This window comes from Chiroxiphia lanceolata, chromosome 2 (assembly GCF_009829145.1).
Source record: "Chiroxiphia lanceolata isolate bChiLan1 chromosome 2, bChiLan1.pri, whole genome shotgun sequence".
In the NCBI taxonomy this organism is placed as follows: domain Eukaryota; kingdom Metazoa; phylum Chordata; class Aves; order Passeriformes; family Pipridae; genus Chiroxiphia; species Chiroxiphia lanceolata.
The window spans coordinates 117,236,089-117,255,057 of record NC_045638.1 but is presented as its reverse complement, the minus strand read 5'-3'; the positions used below and the strand labels follow the sequence as shown (position 1 = coordinate 117,255,057).

General features: G+C 35.5%; 1 protein-coding gene across 2 annotated transcripts in view; it reads right to left on the bottom strand.

Annotated features, from left to right (window-relative positions):
* Positions 1–18,969, bottom strand: part of GBE1 (1,4-alpha-glucan branching enzyme 1) — a 150,490-nt gene that overhangs the window by 101,305 nt on the left and 30,216 nt on the right. For both annotated transcript variants that reach the window (XM_032680022.1, XM_032680023.1), the window contains exons 2-3: positions 13,817–13,986; positions 5,132–5,247 (exon numbers count right to left, since the gene is read on the bottom strand). In XM_032680022.1, the coding sequence (XP_032535913.1) occupies positions 5,132–5,247; positions 13,817–13,986 (286 nt within the window). The remainder of the gene's footprint in view (positions 1–5,131; positions 5,248–13,816; positions 13,987–18,969) is intronic.

The following is an 18,969-nucleotide window of genomic DNA, read 5'->3' as shown; positions in this document are numbered from 1 at the left end:
GCATGCAATCTACTACAAAGTATAGCTTACAGTCATAAAAACTGGAAGGATTAAGTTTTTAAAATATTCTTTGCAACTAACTTTCCTCTACCCAGCACCTCCTGAATACAAATGTATTTTCAGATACTTTTAATCATGATTAATAAACTGTTAGTGTTCTGACTCTTAAAGTTCCTCCTTTGCCCACTTGAATATTAACAAGTGTAACACGTTTGGACTGGAGAACTTAAACCCAATAATAGTGAACTTTTCAAACATTCTGTACAAACTGATGAAAAAATTGGGACTGTTGTATGTGCCTGCCTCAATTTTGTATTGAACTTGGCACTATAAGCAGTCACTGAAACCACTTACAGATGTAAAAGTGAAATATCAGTAGAAGAATGTTAACAAGTGCACAGGATGTCAAGTCTAATCACCTCATTACAGTACAAGATACTCCCACAAAAAAATTATAAACTTCACCATTTAAGTACATAGATATGGATACATACACAGACATGTGTGAAGAAGAAAAGGATACAGACTTAGTAAGTAATGGAATTCAGAGTTTTTAAAAACATTTCTACCATTTTCTGAATGACCTTTCCAGGAGAAAGCATATGTTAGTTGTTTCCTGAGCTGTATATGTTATTAGCTCTGTCAGCATACATAGAGAAATGATGCAGGCTACAATGGTACACAGAAATTATCTGTTAAAAAACCAACTAAAATTAACTAAATTAACTATAAAACAGGGGTGGGGTTTTTTGGGGTTTGTTTGGTTTTGTTTTTGTTTTTTTTTTTTTTAATCTATCAATTAGGTAAATGTTAACTACAAAAGGGTAGCTTTCTCATAAAACTCATAGGGGTTCAAAAATGTAATAAAAAACCCAACAAACTCAGTCGCTAATATTTTACAGACAATTTCCTAATCTTTACCTGGTTCTTGGTAAAAGTTGCATTATGGAGGCCTGTCAGCCATCCTGACTCTTACCTTCATATCAGAAATAAGTCAGAATCACACTGAACTAGATTTCATGAATACATGTGATGTTTAGTTGCAATACAGAGTTTTGTGCACCTACCCAATATATTGTCAGATAACGCGCCAGATGAGTTTATTAGCATATAAAACTCTTGTTATCAATAATGTCATTACTAAAAAAATGAATAATTCAAATTGCTGCTCTTCAGTTCACAAAAGAAAACTTAGCACAGATGTATTCCTATTCAATGTTCCAGGGCAGCAGGTAGCTCAATCATAATTGCCAATATATTTCAAGTACTGGTCTTGCCATCTCTTCTTATTTAACTGTGTGAAGATATTTTAGAACTTGATCATCAGCCATGAATTTGGAAATTATTTTCATCTAAGATTCAATTTGCTAATTGTTCTGCATTTTCTATTTTGTTCCTTGGCATTCTTATAAATAATAATATTAAACAAATTCCCCACTGCAGATACTAAGATCTCAATTTTTACTGATGCTACCCCCACCCCTAAACTCCACTGACTATTTTAAAATTAGGATCTTGCCAACTACAGTTAATTTACAGGTACTTTTAAGCAATTGGAAAAATCATTTATAAATAAACAGTAAAAGAACAAAGTGAATCACTGATTAAACTCCTGCATATGCATGACAACACACGACAGGACTTGCTATAGAAGTCTATCCATGTTAATTTTTCTAAAAGCTTGCTGTATCTTGTAAAAAAGTCATTAAGAACACCAACAATGAAGAAAAAGATTGTCATTTTCGACCATGAAAGAAGATAAGCACACTTGCACCCCAACTGCCATCACTGCACAATGACAAACATCCTAACATTTAAGGAAAACATCTTTCAAACGACCTTATTACAAATAAATAGAGGTAAAGAGGGTTCCTTTATTAAAGCATAAAGTTTGGTTTGGGGCTTTAATCTGTGCTCAGCCTCTGACATCTGCCAGAAGTTTAAAAGCAAACACCACAGAACCACAACAGCAACTATATTTGTTCACTGAACTCATTCTGAGCTCCCAATTGATCCACAGGAGAAGGAAAAAAAAAAAAAAAGTCCTTTTCTAGCAGGTAACCTTATTTTGTAGATGGGTGTCATAATCCACAAGGGAGTCGCTCAACTGTCTTAAGCACCCATCTCTTCAAACTGAAAAGTGTCAGAAGACTTACAGCAGGTTTTTTAATGACTCATTTTCTTCAATGTTTGTATTTACTTATGAGAAGACTGCCTTAAGAGCTACAGTAGGCAGTCTACTACTATTGAAAACAGGCAAATGCTTGACCTCTGCTCCTCACTTATTTTCCCACAAAAATATTTTGTGACCTGATCTAAATTAGTGTCACCAGCTACACTCCACTCCCTTTCCCATTCTGGTTTAGATATTACTTAATTAAAAGGAGTGACCTTGTTACTATTTCAGAACTTGGCATTCACTTGTGTAGAACTGAGGATGAAAACAGTGTAGACAGAAGCTAAAGCTAAAGACCTTCTGGAGGAGACTTTCCCCTTATAACAGATTAATCACCACATAAATCTCTAAAGTTGACCATTTTAACTTAAGTATTTAAAATCGTGTTGGTAAAAGAAACTGTAAAACCTGCAATTCCCTTAAGCTTCTTTAGTAAAGGAAAACAGGGATTACTTTCATTACTAAAAAGAGTTTTTGTTGCCTAGTTCAGTGCAGACATGAGTGCCTGTGGATTTAAACATTACCTCTGCAATCTGCATAGCAATTTCCATCTGCAGACAACCCAATATTCTCAGCTTCTCTGCGAACAAAGGACTGCAAAACTATGCTCTAACACACAAGCCCTCATGTTGCCAAAAATACATGAGTTTATGAATGATCATAATCTAAAAGAACAACAGTTCAAAGAAAATTTACAGAAAAGCAGTTTTCTGAACCCATTAGTGGAATGAGAGAGAATAAGATGATCAGTAAGGTACCCGCCTACCATGTGAATATTCCAACATCATTCCAGGTTGTTGGACAGAAAAAACAATTTTTGAACGATGTTAACTGGAGCTTTTGTTTGTATCATCTAATTACATCACAAGTACACGTCGTGATGTGTTAGATCCAGTGGTACAGGCACCACAGCACAAAAATAGTGTCATGAAAGATTATCAGCAAAGTTAAAGATGAGACTGGGAGTAGTTTCCTGTAGATGAAGTTATCAATTATGACCGTGTACAATTGTGAATCAAGTTTCTAAATCTTTGGTTTTGTTTTGTTTTTTGCTTTCCTGAGGAATATACTGAAAAGCAAACCTATTTCACAGTCCTGCTTCACGAGCCTGTTGGACAATCACGTATTTTGAGTGTCACTGACAATCACACAACTGTTTAAAACTGACCATGGCAAAACACGATTGAAGTGGCAGGGTAAAAAAAAGCCTAAAAATTAAAACAAACAAACAAACAAAAAACCACAAACAAAAAAACCCACATGAAACAGAACAAAAAAAAAAAAAAACAAAACAAAGCAAACAAACAAAAAAAAAAACCACACCTGATTTACATTCTACTCTGCCAGCAGGTATCTTACAGCTTTTTCAGAAGGCTCAGAGCAACTACAGAGCCACAGGAATTCATCTTACTAGGGCATCAGCACCAAGGGCAATCAGTAGTCAAAAATTCTGCATACTAAACAAATTATGTACAATGCAGTCTTTGCTTTATGGAGTTTATATTTCAAAGAAAATGCTGAATAGGGGAAAAGTACTATCAAGACCTATACTTCAAAAATAGGTGATATGACCAGCGATTATATAGGAAGAAAGACAATAAAGTAATCTCAAGTTGCTCCAAATGCATTTAAGAATCTATGGTTTATTCTGTTATGTTAATAATTATCAACACTTATCACTCACATCTCTTATCTCTACACAGAGCACAGGATATTCTACAGTAGATGAGGTCAATAGTTTTGCAGATAAAATATAGAGCGTAAATTGAGCAACAATGAAAGAAATCTAACCTACTTATATCTCAAAAGCATGGAAAATATTAAATAACCATTCTGCACTCTCACACATTACTGCATAATCACTGCACTTCTGAGCTGAAGACAACTGTTTTCTTTCCTGCTCCATAAAATAAAAACAGCTCTCGTCCTTGAATGATTATTCCTAAATTTCAATTTATCCCTATTTATTACTGGGATGATTTCATAAGCCGTAACAAAAAGCAGAGAGATAAGCACACACATTGAGTAAGCATTTCTATACATATTTTTGTTTTAACAGATTTCTTGTTTCCTTAAGCTGATTTTCAGCATGAAAATGAGGATTTTTTTCAATATGTTAGTTTTGTTGATGGGAGCCCTGAAAATATACTAGTATTATACAAATGCTTCCAGTTTCTTGATTTTCCTAATCTTTAGATAATTTCAGTACATTTCTTAACTTCTCATTACTGTCCCCCATTAGCATCCACTGCCTCTGGAATTCAAGCTCTGACTGCAACAAAGTAAATCTCCAATTTAAATCAATATTCACCTACAAATCATCAACTCTGCTGATAGCTAGTTGTCATTATGTACATCTGCACTAAGCATAACAATTGTGGCATTTGACAGCTCAAAGAAATTTTCCATTACTTTCTGGAAGAAAGCATTTTATCCTCATGTATACTCATGAAATACAGCTGTATTCAGTTTAACTTACTTAAGCCTACTGCTCTTAATTCCTTAATTCCTAAAGGATAGGTACGAGTCTGACAGATCTGCATGTACCATTAAAGCAATGCAAAGAGATCACCTGAAAAGCCATAGCTAAAAGAATCACAAAAATTATCAAGGTACTGAGATCTGAATGTGAGCTTAAACTCAAGTAGTTGCAACAAAAATAGAAATCATTTATCTGCACATTACTTTCTATATTTCAAGTTATCCACATGTAGATAGTTTTCATCCTGTAACGTGATAAAATACACTATATCCACATTTCAGCCACATATGCCTGTTCCTAAAAATTTGTCTCTTTGTGATGCTTAATATTTCACTCCTTGAGGTCACTTTGCACCACAAGAAGTTAAACTGATTCTGCTTCTTCAAACAAAAGATAAAGTTACTTAAAAGAAAATCAGAAGTACAACTGAGTAAGAAGGGTTACAAGAATTAGAGTAAGTCTAGAACCAACACCTTTAGCTTTGATCCATGGGGCACAGCAGGACAACCATCTTCTCCAGGTGGAATGAACAACTCCCACTTCCCATACTCCAACTTCTTATATGGATGGGAAAATGGATTCCAGCCATCTGCAATATAAGAAATAATATTAAGTATTTATCTTAAAATGTGTCCAATTACAATTCAAAAGCATAACACTATGTTCCATCTTTTTCAGAGTTCACTTCAGTGAAAAGCAGACAAATATTTTTATATCTGATACTATCACACACATTTAAAAGAGGTAAAATGAAGTGTGTAAGAGTTTCACTGTAACACCATATTCCAATTCTACTTTAACAATGATTAAGTTATTTCTATTTCCTTGTCTTTCATCAAAGTCAACACAACCTTCTCCTTCCCCAAAAAGCCTATTGATTTTAATACCACAAAATCACAGTGGTATGAAAACTAGTGGCTGAAAAGTAAGGCTTAAGGTAGATTTCGAAACAAAAACCTCACTTCTCCTAAACAAGTCAGCAGAAATACTTGTTACACTGCTATGGAAAAAACTAATGAGCAAATATTGGTTATGGAGAGGGGAGGTGGACAAAATGTAGGCAAAAACAGCTTCCATAAATTGAGTACTCAGACCAGGCTTAGACACACACACTGCTCACTGCCTCTATTTTGACAAGCTGATGTATAAAATAAAAGCGTATAAAGTAGGACAAATACAGGGAAAACTGCAGACAAGACTTGGCAGCAATGGCTAGAAAACCAGACAATAACAACACAGCCAGGAAGTGCGGCCTTAAGTCTTGAGGAAGATGACTTTTTCATTAGATTTTTATTGAGGCAAGCTTAGATGCCGTAATTCACGATTCTTTGTTCCATTTGGATTTCCCGAGCGCTAGAGACGGGCAAGGTTGGTCATTCTGACACACCCAACTGAACAGACATCTGCCAAGGTGGGCTTGTGTGTTTGTAGGCATGCCCAAGGTTAACTCATGACTGAGAGTGAATACGTTGCTTCTGAACTGACACACTGTGGCAATGAAATCATTTCTAAAAGGAAATAGCAAGCTAAGTCTGAAAATTACCTTTTTTTTTTTTTTTGCCTTGGAATATGTCTATCCCACATAGTTCAAGGCAATAGACTCCTAAGCTAAAAAGCAACCAGTTGACACAGAAAATTGTATTACAAGACATTAAAGCAACCCATGCTAATCTTCCTTCATGGTAATTTATTTGCATGCTATGGCCTGTTGTAATAAAAAAACAAACCAAAAACCACACCTCAGTGAAAGAAGAATAAGCAGCCTCCAATTTAAGAGTATTAATCTATATAAAACAACATTGCAACTAAACATGGTAGTCAAGGTTAAAAGCAATTAAAAAAAAAAAAATGGACATGGGACCATAGAAATCAATAGGAGAAGTAGAGACACGAAGGAGTTACAGTCAAATCAACGTGTATATTTTCTTAAACATCAGTAACCAAAAATACTGTCTGCTGTGCAACAAAAAGATAATCTTCTCTAACAAGATATGGGTGTCTTGAGTTTCAGAAAAAGACCAGGCTGCTTTCCAAGATGCTCCTCACACTTATGCAGCTGTTTAAAACCTGAGAACTGCCAGTCTTTAAAGAAAGCTGAGAGGTACAAATCAAACAGACCAGACAATGTGACAAAAATAACTATGCAAGATAAATCTTCTAGTACCTATTCATTTTACAGTAGGGAGCAATGTCAAAAGCAATAAAGAGATTATTATTATAAAACATTTCCCGTGCTCAAAAACACAAATGCAATTAATTCAATACTCCATTTAGATGATAGTTTTTATCACGATTAAAGTATTTGGATAGTGCAGACAAATTGCACATATTAGCAGAAAGAATGTATTTACTAAACTGTTGCTTGATTAACAGCAGAAGAGCTTGTGTATTAGTAAGATTTAGATGGGCCCTCGTCATTGGTTTTATTCTGAAGTTCCAATCAAGAAAAATACTGAAATTACTAACGTCTACAAAGACCAACATCAAACAAACAACACCTTAGCAATAAAGCAATACTGAACAGAATGTCTAAATTGTAAAGTATAGACAGTATTTATGCACTGTAATACATTTATTTATGTATTTTGGGGCATGGCAAAAGATGTAGAATACATCATTGGATTTGGTGACTTGAAAAAAAGGTTAAATTGTTAATTTTTAAGCTATAAACAGCTAGACTGTCTGAAATAAACATTTCAGGCAAAAACGAGAAAACAGAAGAAAGATGAAAAATGTAACAATGTTAAAAAGTTTCAAGAAGACAGCTTTAAAGAACTGGTTGGTATTTCTGATAATCGAGATCCATCTTATGGGATTTACTCCTAATTCTTTCAGTCTTGTCCCCCCAGATGTCTGATCATCTTCATGGCTTCTCAGGAAACTCTTCCCAGTTGAGCTGTACCTCTTGACTACAATGCACAAACTGAACCAAGTATGCCAGGTCATGACTTGCTAATATTGAGGCAAAATAAAATGTTACAGCAAAAAAAGTCTCAGGCCCAGTTTCTATAAAACTCACTCTGGGGAATCTGCATGGAGTTTGTTATTTACACCAAAACCACTGAATTCATACATTGTTAAAAAAATTCTCATGGCTGCTATTGAAACCATGGCTCTTCCCTTCCTCAGAGGGGGAATGGTTGCATCTCTCTATTTAAAACCTCTGCTCTCCCCAGGCAGATTTGATAATTCTGCCCAAGTTGCTTAAACTTTCCCCTCCACCTGCCAGCAATACCAGATGCTCCTATTAATCCCTCCTGTTCCCAGCCACAGTCCTTCCTGATGGAGTGTCCGTGGTTCATGACTTAAGAAGAGATGCAAAGAAACAACCATCTGCCCCAGATGGTCCTACTTATCCCTGGACAGGAACTCACTCTGGAAGGTTATAACAGAAAATATTGATTTGTATTAAGGCAAGAGGCATAAAGAACTTAAAACACCTTGAAAATCGAAGGCTTCCTTCCAAGAGGAAATGGTTCAGGTTTCTCAGTTTTACTGCTTAGTTTTCAGATTTTTCAGCAAAACTTAGCCCAGAATGCCTTAGGGGACAACAGAAAAAACAAACCCAACCAACCAGTAACTGATTAACAGATTTATGAAGCTGAAAAAAAAAGAAGTTAAAAGAAACATTTTCGATTGAGAAGAGAGACTTCAAAGACTCTGCCAATAGCTACAAACAGAAAAAGGCTGAGAAGATTACCAGAGAAGTTCAAATAATCAGCTCGAATTGAACTTAGGAAAAAAAGGACCCCATCACGGAATATCCATAAGCCACACAAAGAGACAACAGCTTTGTGCAATAGTTCAGGCCCCAGATACATCTTAATCCAACACAGAAAGCATCTTCAATAGTCTGATACTTTCATTTTCTCTCATCTCTGTGATTACATCTTCCCAATCATACCAATTATTTAAACATTACATTCTATCTCAGCAACGAGGCACAATGGAACTTTTTGCTCAGAACTGCACCCCTAGCACGCCAAACAATCATGAACTGAGCTTTCATCTAGAACTGAATTCAAGGCTATAATGGTTTGGGTACTACCATTTGGCATGAAACTCAATTTAAATGCAATACTTAAATGCAATACAAAGCTAAATCATCATTTAAGTGACTTCTTGTTCAATCTCCTCATTCTGTTTTCATATTGACAAGTATGTAGCTATACAGCTCTGAGTCTCATGGCTTAAACTGGGAGTTTCACACCAAAAAATAAACACTTCTCTTGCTTCTCATAGAGGAAAGGAGTACTTCTTGCATTTTAACCAAACCATTGCCTTTTTCCATTTAAGAGCTGATACATCAGTGCAATGCTGTACCTATTTTTTCAAAAGTGAAAAGACTTCACACGCTGAGGTTGAATTCTCAAGTGAAATAAACCCATCTCTAACAACAATTGTATGTCCACATTCCACTTTTGGATCAGTTGAAAGATGCCTAAAGAGAATACAGAGTCCAGCAAGCATTCACACAGTGACCTTGAGGAAAGTATATCAGACAAGCAGAAGTTCAGACAAGGGAAATGACATCAAAATCCTACTAACCCCAACAAGATACGTTTACTCTACTTTATTAGAATATGAAATCAGAACATAAATGGAGAGGTTCTCCAAGGACACTATACTGTTCCAATAGTGGCCAATTAGGTCTTCTCCCACACTGACTTGTTTCCAACAGCTCAACAGCAGATCATTAACATAATCTGCTTAAAAAGTCATTAAACAGCTGAAACACTGACATAAAAACAAGTGTCATCACTTCTCAGATAGGATGTTTCCCTGGACATTAATATCAGTTTATACTCCAGCCTACTGCCTTCAGTCATCTGTAGGCACAGAAGTTTTGCTATTTGACTTTACTCATCAAATCTAGGTATTTTTCTATAAAAATCTCTGAAGGAAGCAGTAAGAAGTTCAGTATGATATTATAATGGTGTCTAGAAGCCATTTCAGTAAAAGTCTAGAAGAAAAAAAAAAACCAAAGCAATCTGATATGAAGAGTTTCCAGTCAGCTGCCAGATATCTAAATTATGAAGGCTGGTGGCTTAAGCTCTCCTTTCTTCACTCTGAAGAAGGTCTGTCAGAGTTTAAATAATAAATAAACATCCATCCCAAACCAGTCAGTCCACCTTCCCTCCCCTCCCAGCAGAAGCCTCCCCCACTTGTGCAAGAAAGAGGAAGCAAAAAACAGTCATTCTACAGTGATCAACATTTCAGACCTCATGTTAGCTAGGAAGGAGGGTAAAGAAGGCATATAAAAGAAAAAAGAGGACCAAAGAAGAGAAATCACAAATATGACAATATATTATACCAAATACTGACTTCCAAATTAACATATGCATACTTACTCTTTCAAACTTTTTTTTCTTAATTAAAGTATTGTTTATAGATAACCTACTGAGTCTCTGCATGGCCAAATACAATTTTGAGTGTTCTAATTCCCAAATAAATTCCTTGGGTTAGCCTCAAAGCTTGCAGTACTCTGAGTTATTTTGAAATAGTCAATTGTAAAGTGGCAATAAATTTCCAGCAGTCACCACGTTCCTCAGCAATACAGCACATGGATGAAATATTCAGTGTTATCACTGAGAGCTTTTAAGGGACCCATAATGTTGATTCTGCCTCTGGTATGGGGAATTCAGCTGACTAATTGCCTCATACACTTGATTTACTGAGATGCTGAAAGTACTAATTGACAAATCTTAATGGTTTTGGATGTTCATCTACTCAGAGTAAAGCATCATACTAGAATACCAACAGATATAATACTTTTTTTTCTCTCCAGTTATGGAGTTTTAAAAAGACAAAACCAGCTCAAGTCTTTTCTTGAATTCATGTTTTCCCATTCTCCCATCAAAATATAGATTTGTGTGCTACTGCTAGTTTCAGTGATACTAAGAATTTTTCATTACAAGTTTCTCAGAATGAAGTAAAAAAATACCATTATTTGAGTCAAAATACCTTAATAGCAAAGTTTTATTGTCTGCTATAAGGCATAAAAGTCATTCACAAGAAACTTTACAGGATCAAGGCTTCATGGATATATAATTACTGAAATAAATTATTCATGTTTATCTGAAGCACAATTCATGAAAAGTTATTATCAACAATCAGCTTAATTATAAATTTTGAAAGAAGTTCAAGGTCTCTGTACCATACTTGCCATTATAATTTTTACCAGTTTTTGATTCTCAAAAGCATAAGATGAAATAGCAGGGACTAATATTTTGTTTGATGGTAAGACACAAAAAGAGACACATCTAAGAGATTTGCAGACAGTACCCTATTATGGAAAACACTGAGAACACACTGCTATCCATCTCCAAAACCAGAGCATGAATGGACAGTTTTCATACTATATACAACCATAGTTCAAAACCCAAAGAGCTCCAGTCATCTAAAGTTCAATGTTTATTCCTTGGTACAAGACCTCCAACTTTCCCCCCTCTGGTTCCACTACAGCTCTCTTGCGAAAAAGTTCTATTTAAAAAAAAAAATAAAAATTATTAAAAGCAATCCCAATATCCAATTTAAATACAATATAAACATAAATTTAGTTTGAGACTTTAACCTGCTTGAAAACTTAAATAAAGGTTAAAGGGAGTCAGTTTTAATTAAACATATCTGTAGCAACCTGATCTAAGTCCTGGGGTTTTGCAATGCAATTTCTCATCAGAATATTATTAAAGCTCATCTGAGTTGAATGACAATCTTTCATTCCTCCAGGCTTTCCAAGTACACTTTCATCCCCTTTTGGAATGAACACTTTACTGTGATTTTTATTATTACTATTATTATTTACTATGATTATTATTATTATTATACTTCATTGATTAATATGATTAATATATAGGAGAAACAGTTTTTCCACATTAAAGTGAATTTCTTTTCAGTTTTTTTGACTTCTAACACCTTCCATTAGTGACTAGATAAAAATACTCTAAAATATTAGTCCTAAAGTTTTGCTTCATATGATGTATTACATCAAATATTTTTCAATGAAATAGAGTTTAGAAAGTCATTCCAGTTTTTAGCTACTGTATTCTGGTATATACACACTTCCCCCCCCCCCCAGCCTGATAAGCTAATTTATAAGTTATAACCTCTATTTAAAATATTAAACATTTCATTACAAGTCTGGTTTTAAAATTACCATCTATTAAAATACATGTTTAAAACTACTGCATTCTAGCCTTCAACTGCATTGATTAATTTAAAGACTATTACACCCATCACAGCACAGGAAAACCCTGAGCAATGGGTGGGGCTGCAGAAGTAGAGGAGATGTAAGGAGGAGAGTTTTCTGCATCTTTACACATATAAAGTTAAGAGTTCTTAAAACAACCTCATCTAGCTGTCTTGCAGTTGGTATTGATAACTGAAATCACTGTTATCTAGCAGTAGGTGAACTAGGCACGATTCATTACTCAGTTTTGAATCAGAGGACGTATCTGGTTCCAATATTAAAATTCAAGTACTGCACTAACCTATTTTATCAATGTCTATTCCAATAAAATGACCAGGAGTACTTCAAGGAAAGCTACTCTACCATTCACTAGGTTAACCATATCAAACAGGGTCATGGCTGAAAACAGTGTTGCATGAACTTCACTGTTCATCTTTTGCATCAAAAACAGAAGATTTTTTTTTTTTAATAATCATTTTTTTTGATAATCAGCGTGAATAGTGGACCCTCTCACAATTTAAACAGACACATTATATGGAAAATGAAGCTATGGAAAATGAAGCATAACAAATATTTCAATGCTTTCTTTTGCTTATTTGGTTTATAAATGTATTGATCTTGGGATTGGGGAAAACCAGTACTAAAGCAGATTGCTATGAAGCATTGAAAAACTTCTTAACAATGGATCTGAAAACCACTTTTTATTTGATTTATTTCTTTATTACTACACACAGTTTTACAGACATTTAACCACAGCACTTTAGAGAGCACCACCAGATACTACAAATAATGGCATATGTAGTTAATCTTACTTTAAGGTTATCTAAATACATACAATTTTAAGTTCATGACTTCCTTCCTCAAATATAGAGTTTGTCCTTTCAAGTTTCCTCAGGGAGATGAAAGGAAGAAGGAATATTCAACATTTAACTTTGGTTTCAAGCACAAGGACTAACTGCCTCAAACTGGCAATTTATATACCATTTTGTAATATAAATACATAAATTGAACACTCCTCCCAGTCAGTATTTTGGCAAAATCAAAATTGGATAAATAACACTGCATGCTTCTGAAGTGCAGTTAAATGAACAAAATCATTTCACAGCCAAAATCCCTGTTCAGTAAGTACCAGCAAGGAAAAAAAATCGAGTACCTTGATGGACTAACATCTAACCCTGAAGAGAGAGACTAGAGAAGTGAAAAGGAAAAACAGAACAAAGCTCAAAAACCCCAAGCAAAAGAGATAGAAACTAGTATTGCAGGATTTAAGACCAATGATGGACATCCCTTTTATTTAAGAGTTTGCAGAACAGGATTTAGCCTTCCAAAGAAGCAGCAAACTCCTATTTTTGTTTCAAATTCAAAGGGAATAGTCTTCCCGGTTTTCAGAGCAAGCAATGCAATTCCTCCATGTAATTCTGCCACCTTCCCATTCTGCTAACATCCTTCCTTCTCCCCTCAAAACAGAATAACTACTCTTGTGTTAGTATTTTGGTTTGATTTTAGGCTAACATTTTCCAGCAGAACTTTTGCCTACACTCTCAGGATGGGTGAGAATTCTCAAAGGCCTTGATCCTTTGGACAACACTGTTGCTGATCAGTAAAAGAAGGTAAAACAAATTATTTCACTGTTCTTTTTGCTTCTCTGCATACAGTTTTATGAAAGCCTAACTATAGAGCCTTAAAAAGAACTTCTGATAATTTAAGGCTAAAGTAGCAACGTGATGCAGTGTGACACAAATTATTGTTTTATGAGTATTAAGAAAGAACATGTATAAAACTGATCATACAACAGAAACACATACCTTCATAGGCTACTGCAACATAAAGGAAAATATTACTCATTTTAGCCATGACATACATTTCTACAGTCAGAATTTCATCACTGCTACAAAATTGTCTTTAAAGGAAGAGGACATTGATGTAAAACACAGTGCAGAGGAGAAGAAATAGTCCTGAGAATACTTACTGAAGTCACCTGCAAGAAACACCGCTTCTGCTCCTGGTGCCCACTCTCTACAATATATTCCACCTTCCAGAAGCTGGTTAACTCCAAAGGTTTTGTAACTCTTTGTAAATTTATCAAGGCCTCCTTCACATTCCTCAATGTTCTTCAAGTGGTTGTAAAAGAGAGAATACCTTTCAATGAAAACAGAGAACATTTTTTAGAAAGTTTAGTAAGCACCTTTCTTACATTAACAAGTGTAAAAACATTAAAAAAAAAAATTAAGTGAAACACACTGACACACTGTCCTAACACTGTAACATCAAAGTTGTTGTCTACAGAAATAGAAAAAAACCCCCATCAAATACAAACCATGCAATTTTTCCATGGTTGTCACATAGTCCAAAGTTGCAATCTTCGCATTTGTTGGCACTTTCTCTACTTTATGGAACAGTTTGCACTTTCAATCTAAGACTCCAACTCCTGATTGGCAGCCAAGAAATCCCAGTATTACTACACAGCAGGAGAACTTCACACTCTGAACAGCCCAGCACTTTTTCCTCCATCTTATTAATATCAGACACAAGCCTCCCAGGGAGAGCTGTATAGCCCTGCTACGTCTCTCACAGCCAGTTTTAATGGACAGACAACCTCAGGACACTGAAAAGTTTGCAGCTCAGCACATAAGTAGGGACAAACTAGTCTGGCCCTTACAGAAAGCAGTTCATTAGGCAACATCTTTACAGAGACTCTGCAGTCCCCAACACTGCAACTGTTTAGAAAAAAATTAGTTTCATACAAGAAATTATTTGGACTATACCCTACTTACACCAGTAGGCCTTGAAATGCTGTAAACTTCTAACATAAAACTTTGCTAGTACCAGCTTAGAGGGTTTTGACATATCTTGCTATGTTTTCTCAAAGTGTGGTTTTGGAATCTGTGGTACCATCAGGTGTACAATATAAAGACAAGACTCCTAAAGTGTGACCTGTTATGTGCAGAAGCACATCTAAAAGCTGCAGTTGAGCATTTAATTAAGGCAACCTGTGCAGCTTTTTCTCTTTGTTTTACATAAGACACTCCTGTGTTAAATTAGAAATGTGTTTCTGTTTTCCATAAATGGTGAGGAGTCTTCTGAAGGGTATAAAACCTAATAAGAGCCCCAGCAAAAAAAAGTGTATTTTGAAAAAGGAAATAGAAACAGTAACAAAGTAAACCAGCACTATGGGATAATACTTCTGTTAGAGGATAACAGAAGCAGTCTGTTTGCAGTGTCAGGGCTTAAGACAGAGCTCTGTGATTTGTTGTAAAATTTTGATTTAGCACTGGCCCTTAATTAGTTCAAAGTAGAACATTAAGGTGTCTAATTACCAGTTAAAGTAAATAGCATTACCTATATTAATTCAGAGTATTATGAATACTTTCAAGGTTAATCTCCCAGCAGGTTTTTATTATGAAGACTGATGCTCATCTTTAAAGAGAGCAAGATTTGAAAATGTCTCCAGGATAAACTATAGCAAATATACTCAACTTTTTTGCCCATCCACCAGCACCATTCCCTTAACATTTGCTCGTGGGTATAATCCTTGGAAGTGCATTACTAACTCCTCCTGCTCTGATAATCAATTTTATTTAAAGTGCTGGAGGGAGAACGTTTTGTCAGATTTCCAACTACAAGTGTATTATATACATATACAAACTCAGCTGACTGACTCACATTTCAACCAACTGCAACCACAAATATTTGCATAAAGTTTAAATACAGAAACAGAGCAAGTCACAAATAGCCTCAAAAGCTCAACATGTATCATTTGGTAAAGTCACATCACTCCATTATTATTGAAGGGTTTTCCCTGGGGGGAAAAAAAAACCAAACAGGATAGCATTGCAATATTAAGTCTTTCTTTAAAATATGTCGGTTATATGATACAAGAATTATATATATACATATATATATATACACACACAAGAAGTATATCTCTCCTTGAAAAAGGAAAATAATTATATAAAAAGAAGTATATTTGCAGTGTCATCTACAAATCCCCATTTCTCTACCATACATACACGTCCTGCATTGTTTTCACCTCATTCCACTGCAGCTGAAGCAAGAACTGCTGTGCTTTAGGTAGCTACTGTAACTCCAAAGAAGATCTAACTGAAGTAATGAGTTTGACATAGGTAAAATACAAAGGGTGTTTTGGAACATGTTATCTAATTAAAATTAGTCTTCCCCCCCCCCCCCATTCTTGCCACAAATACAATTTCACAGCTTTAAGAACACCTTTGGTTGAATGTGATATTTCCCACATTCAGGAAAGAGGGAGAGAAGTGATGAGTATCTTTAAAAAAAAAGTCAGTCACAAACTCTTGACAGCTGAAGAAGAAGAAAATTATACATTTATTACCAGAGAAGAACAGCAGGGCAAAGAAAAGGACTGAAAGCTCTGTGCAGAAAAGGCTGATACCCTTCACATAATCCCCCTTTTCCATGGCCTACTCCTCTTCCTCAGGGTGAGCCCTCCCTAGCAAAGAGGAAACAAGCCCACTCATTTCATTGCAAGGAAATAAGCAGCAAAGAAATTCAGGATTTGAGTGTGGGCAGGATGAAAATGGACTTTCAGAAAGCAATTCTGTGATTCTGTATCTTTGGGAAAAATCACAAAGATTTTTGTGATTTATATACAATATAAATTGACTGTGTATATTGTGATTCATACATAATATATGCTCTGGATTCTTGTTATAGAGGCACTAAGAGTACATCCACTGCTTCAATTTTTGTCTTTCAGAGTTTAAGCAAACAAAGAGACCATGGCATTCAATATGTGAAATGATCACGACTATTAGTGAAAAAAAAAGACCACCCTCTGCTCACTTTGCAGTAGAGGAGAGCAAGACTATATGCTCAATAACAATTTATTTTGAAGGCAGGAGGTGGGGGGCAAGAAGGGAAACAGAATAATTCTTGATCGGGGTATATAACATTTTTACAATAGCTTTTTACACAGGACAGATTTTGAACAGCTAATACAGCATCATGTACATTCACTAAGAATGCTCCTTCAATTTGCACACAAGCACACTGTGATAGACCAAGTTAATTCAGATGTTACTGTTCCATCATCATTGCAGAAATCGAGATTTTTGAAACAATTAGTGTTCTCCCTAATTGCTTTTAAATTATAATCTGGAAAGCCTCCAGGTTTGTTAGTTAAAAAAAAGGCAAAAAAAAAACCCCAATCTCTTGAGATTATCAAATAAAGAATCGTAGTTTGCTCAAAGTTAACAAAAAACCCACCAACTTCTGAAATCGACCAATTATTTGTGCTGTGAACCACTCTAAAAAAACCTCATCTCAGGAGATGAAATACATCTGGACACAGAACAATGTTACTTGTCGTGGAAGGTCTTGTAAAACAGCAGAAAGGTCTTGCAAAGCAGCAACTGCAGCCTGTTGTTGCTTTAAAGGAAAGGACTGAGTTAAGTACATGCTCATGTCCATATTTAGGGAACTTTAAGGTTTTGCTTTCCCAGAAATTTCAGCATTCATTTCTACACTACAGAAGCTTATTAACCTTTTTTTTTTTTTTAATCTTCCAAGCCAAAGTCGCAGGATTACACACAGAAAGTGACAGGAAAAATTTTTGCCAACCAATTCCAAACATTTATTTTGTTCACTAATAGCATACAAGTCTTAAAAACCAGAGAGGTAAACATTATATTGATAAGACAGGATTCTGTGATCCCCTCAACACTGGGGGTTATGTCACGTTCAGTTATGCATATATACACCTATGACATATGACCCTGGACACATTTCATAGGTGAGAACCTCAACATTCTGGACCTGGGAACAGAGTCAACAACAGCATCCAGACCTACAAGTTACAACAGAAGGCTGACTTCTGCCTTCATACTTTTCAAGTTCTCACAGCTCAACGACTGACTGCAAAGTCTCTTAAGATTTTCTCTTAAGATTTTTCAATTTCCCGGCACTAAAGTTGATACTGAAGAGGATTACAAGGTAAAAACTGTACCCAAGTATGATTAAGTACAACCATTACTTTGGGACAAAAAACCTAAACGGAGAAACAAGAGGATCTACAGAACTTCAGGTGCAGAGGGTCTGTAATAACTGGAAGTGGTTGTACATGAAGTCCTTTACAACAGCCAGGTACAGCACCATGTATCTGACAAGTGCAGACAGAAGGAGTGGGCTGCTTTTGGTGCATTCCTTGCTCCCAGAGTTCTTACAAAAAAAGCACAAGTCCCATATCCATTTATCTCAATTCTGTTAATATATCAACGTTTTTAAAACTGAAGTACTGAAATTAAGTGTTTTCTTCAGACTTAACTGGAAAGACAGACCAGTCTTAGAATTTCTCCAAGCACACATACACCTAAACTGAAACAAAGTACTTTTCTGCAACCAAATGTTCCTACATCAGCATTTCTCCCCTCCCCACCACTGTTTCCCTGTGAAATACTGGTAATCGTAAACATCATCTGAAACAGGGTCACAACAGTCTTTTCCTACTGTTACATTCATAATTTGTAACACAGCATTGCTTTAAATCCCGTGCTTTATATGCAGCTCTGTTTAAAGCCTTACAATAGAAGTGTAGGAATTGGCTGACTTTCCATTGAAGCAGGATTAAAACACCAAACATGAATTAGTATAATGGCTATCCAGAATGCAAGTATCTTGCCAATAAAATAACCTTCACAGTGAACAATTAAAGACAATATTAAATCAGTAGTCGCTTCAAAGATTGGCATTTCAGGTGAGCACTTATTCCTCACACTTCTATCACTGAAACACCCTCAAATATTCTGTCTTGTGGACACCTATAGATCTAAAACTTTTACAGTAGAGGTACACACTTCTCAGAGTTCGATGCAGAACTACACAGCCCTTACACAAAAAAATAGTGTTCTATTGATTTGGTAGCCCTGATATACTAAACACTCCTGGTGCTGCAGTTCCTATAACCACTGGTTTAATTCACCTATTGATCCCATTAAAAATTTCAGGCATGTGTTAGAAGCTTCAACATGGAGAATAAGAATACAAAAAGCCAAGCCTCCCCTTCTTCCTCAAAGTCAGTTATTTTAGTGAAATAAGACTTCTGGCAGACCATTGAAGAAGTCTGATGGTAAGTCAAAACACTGAATT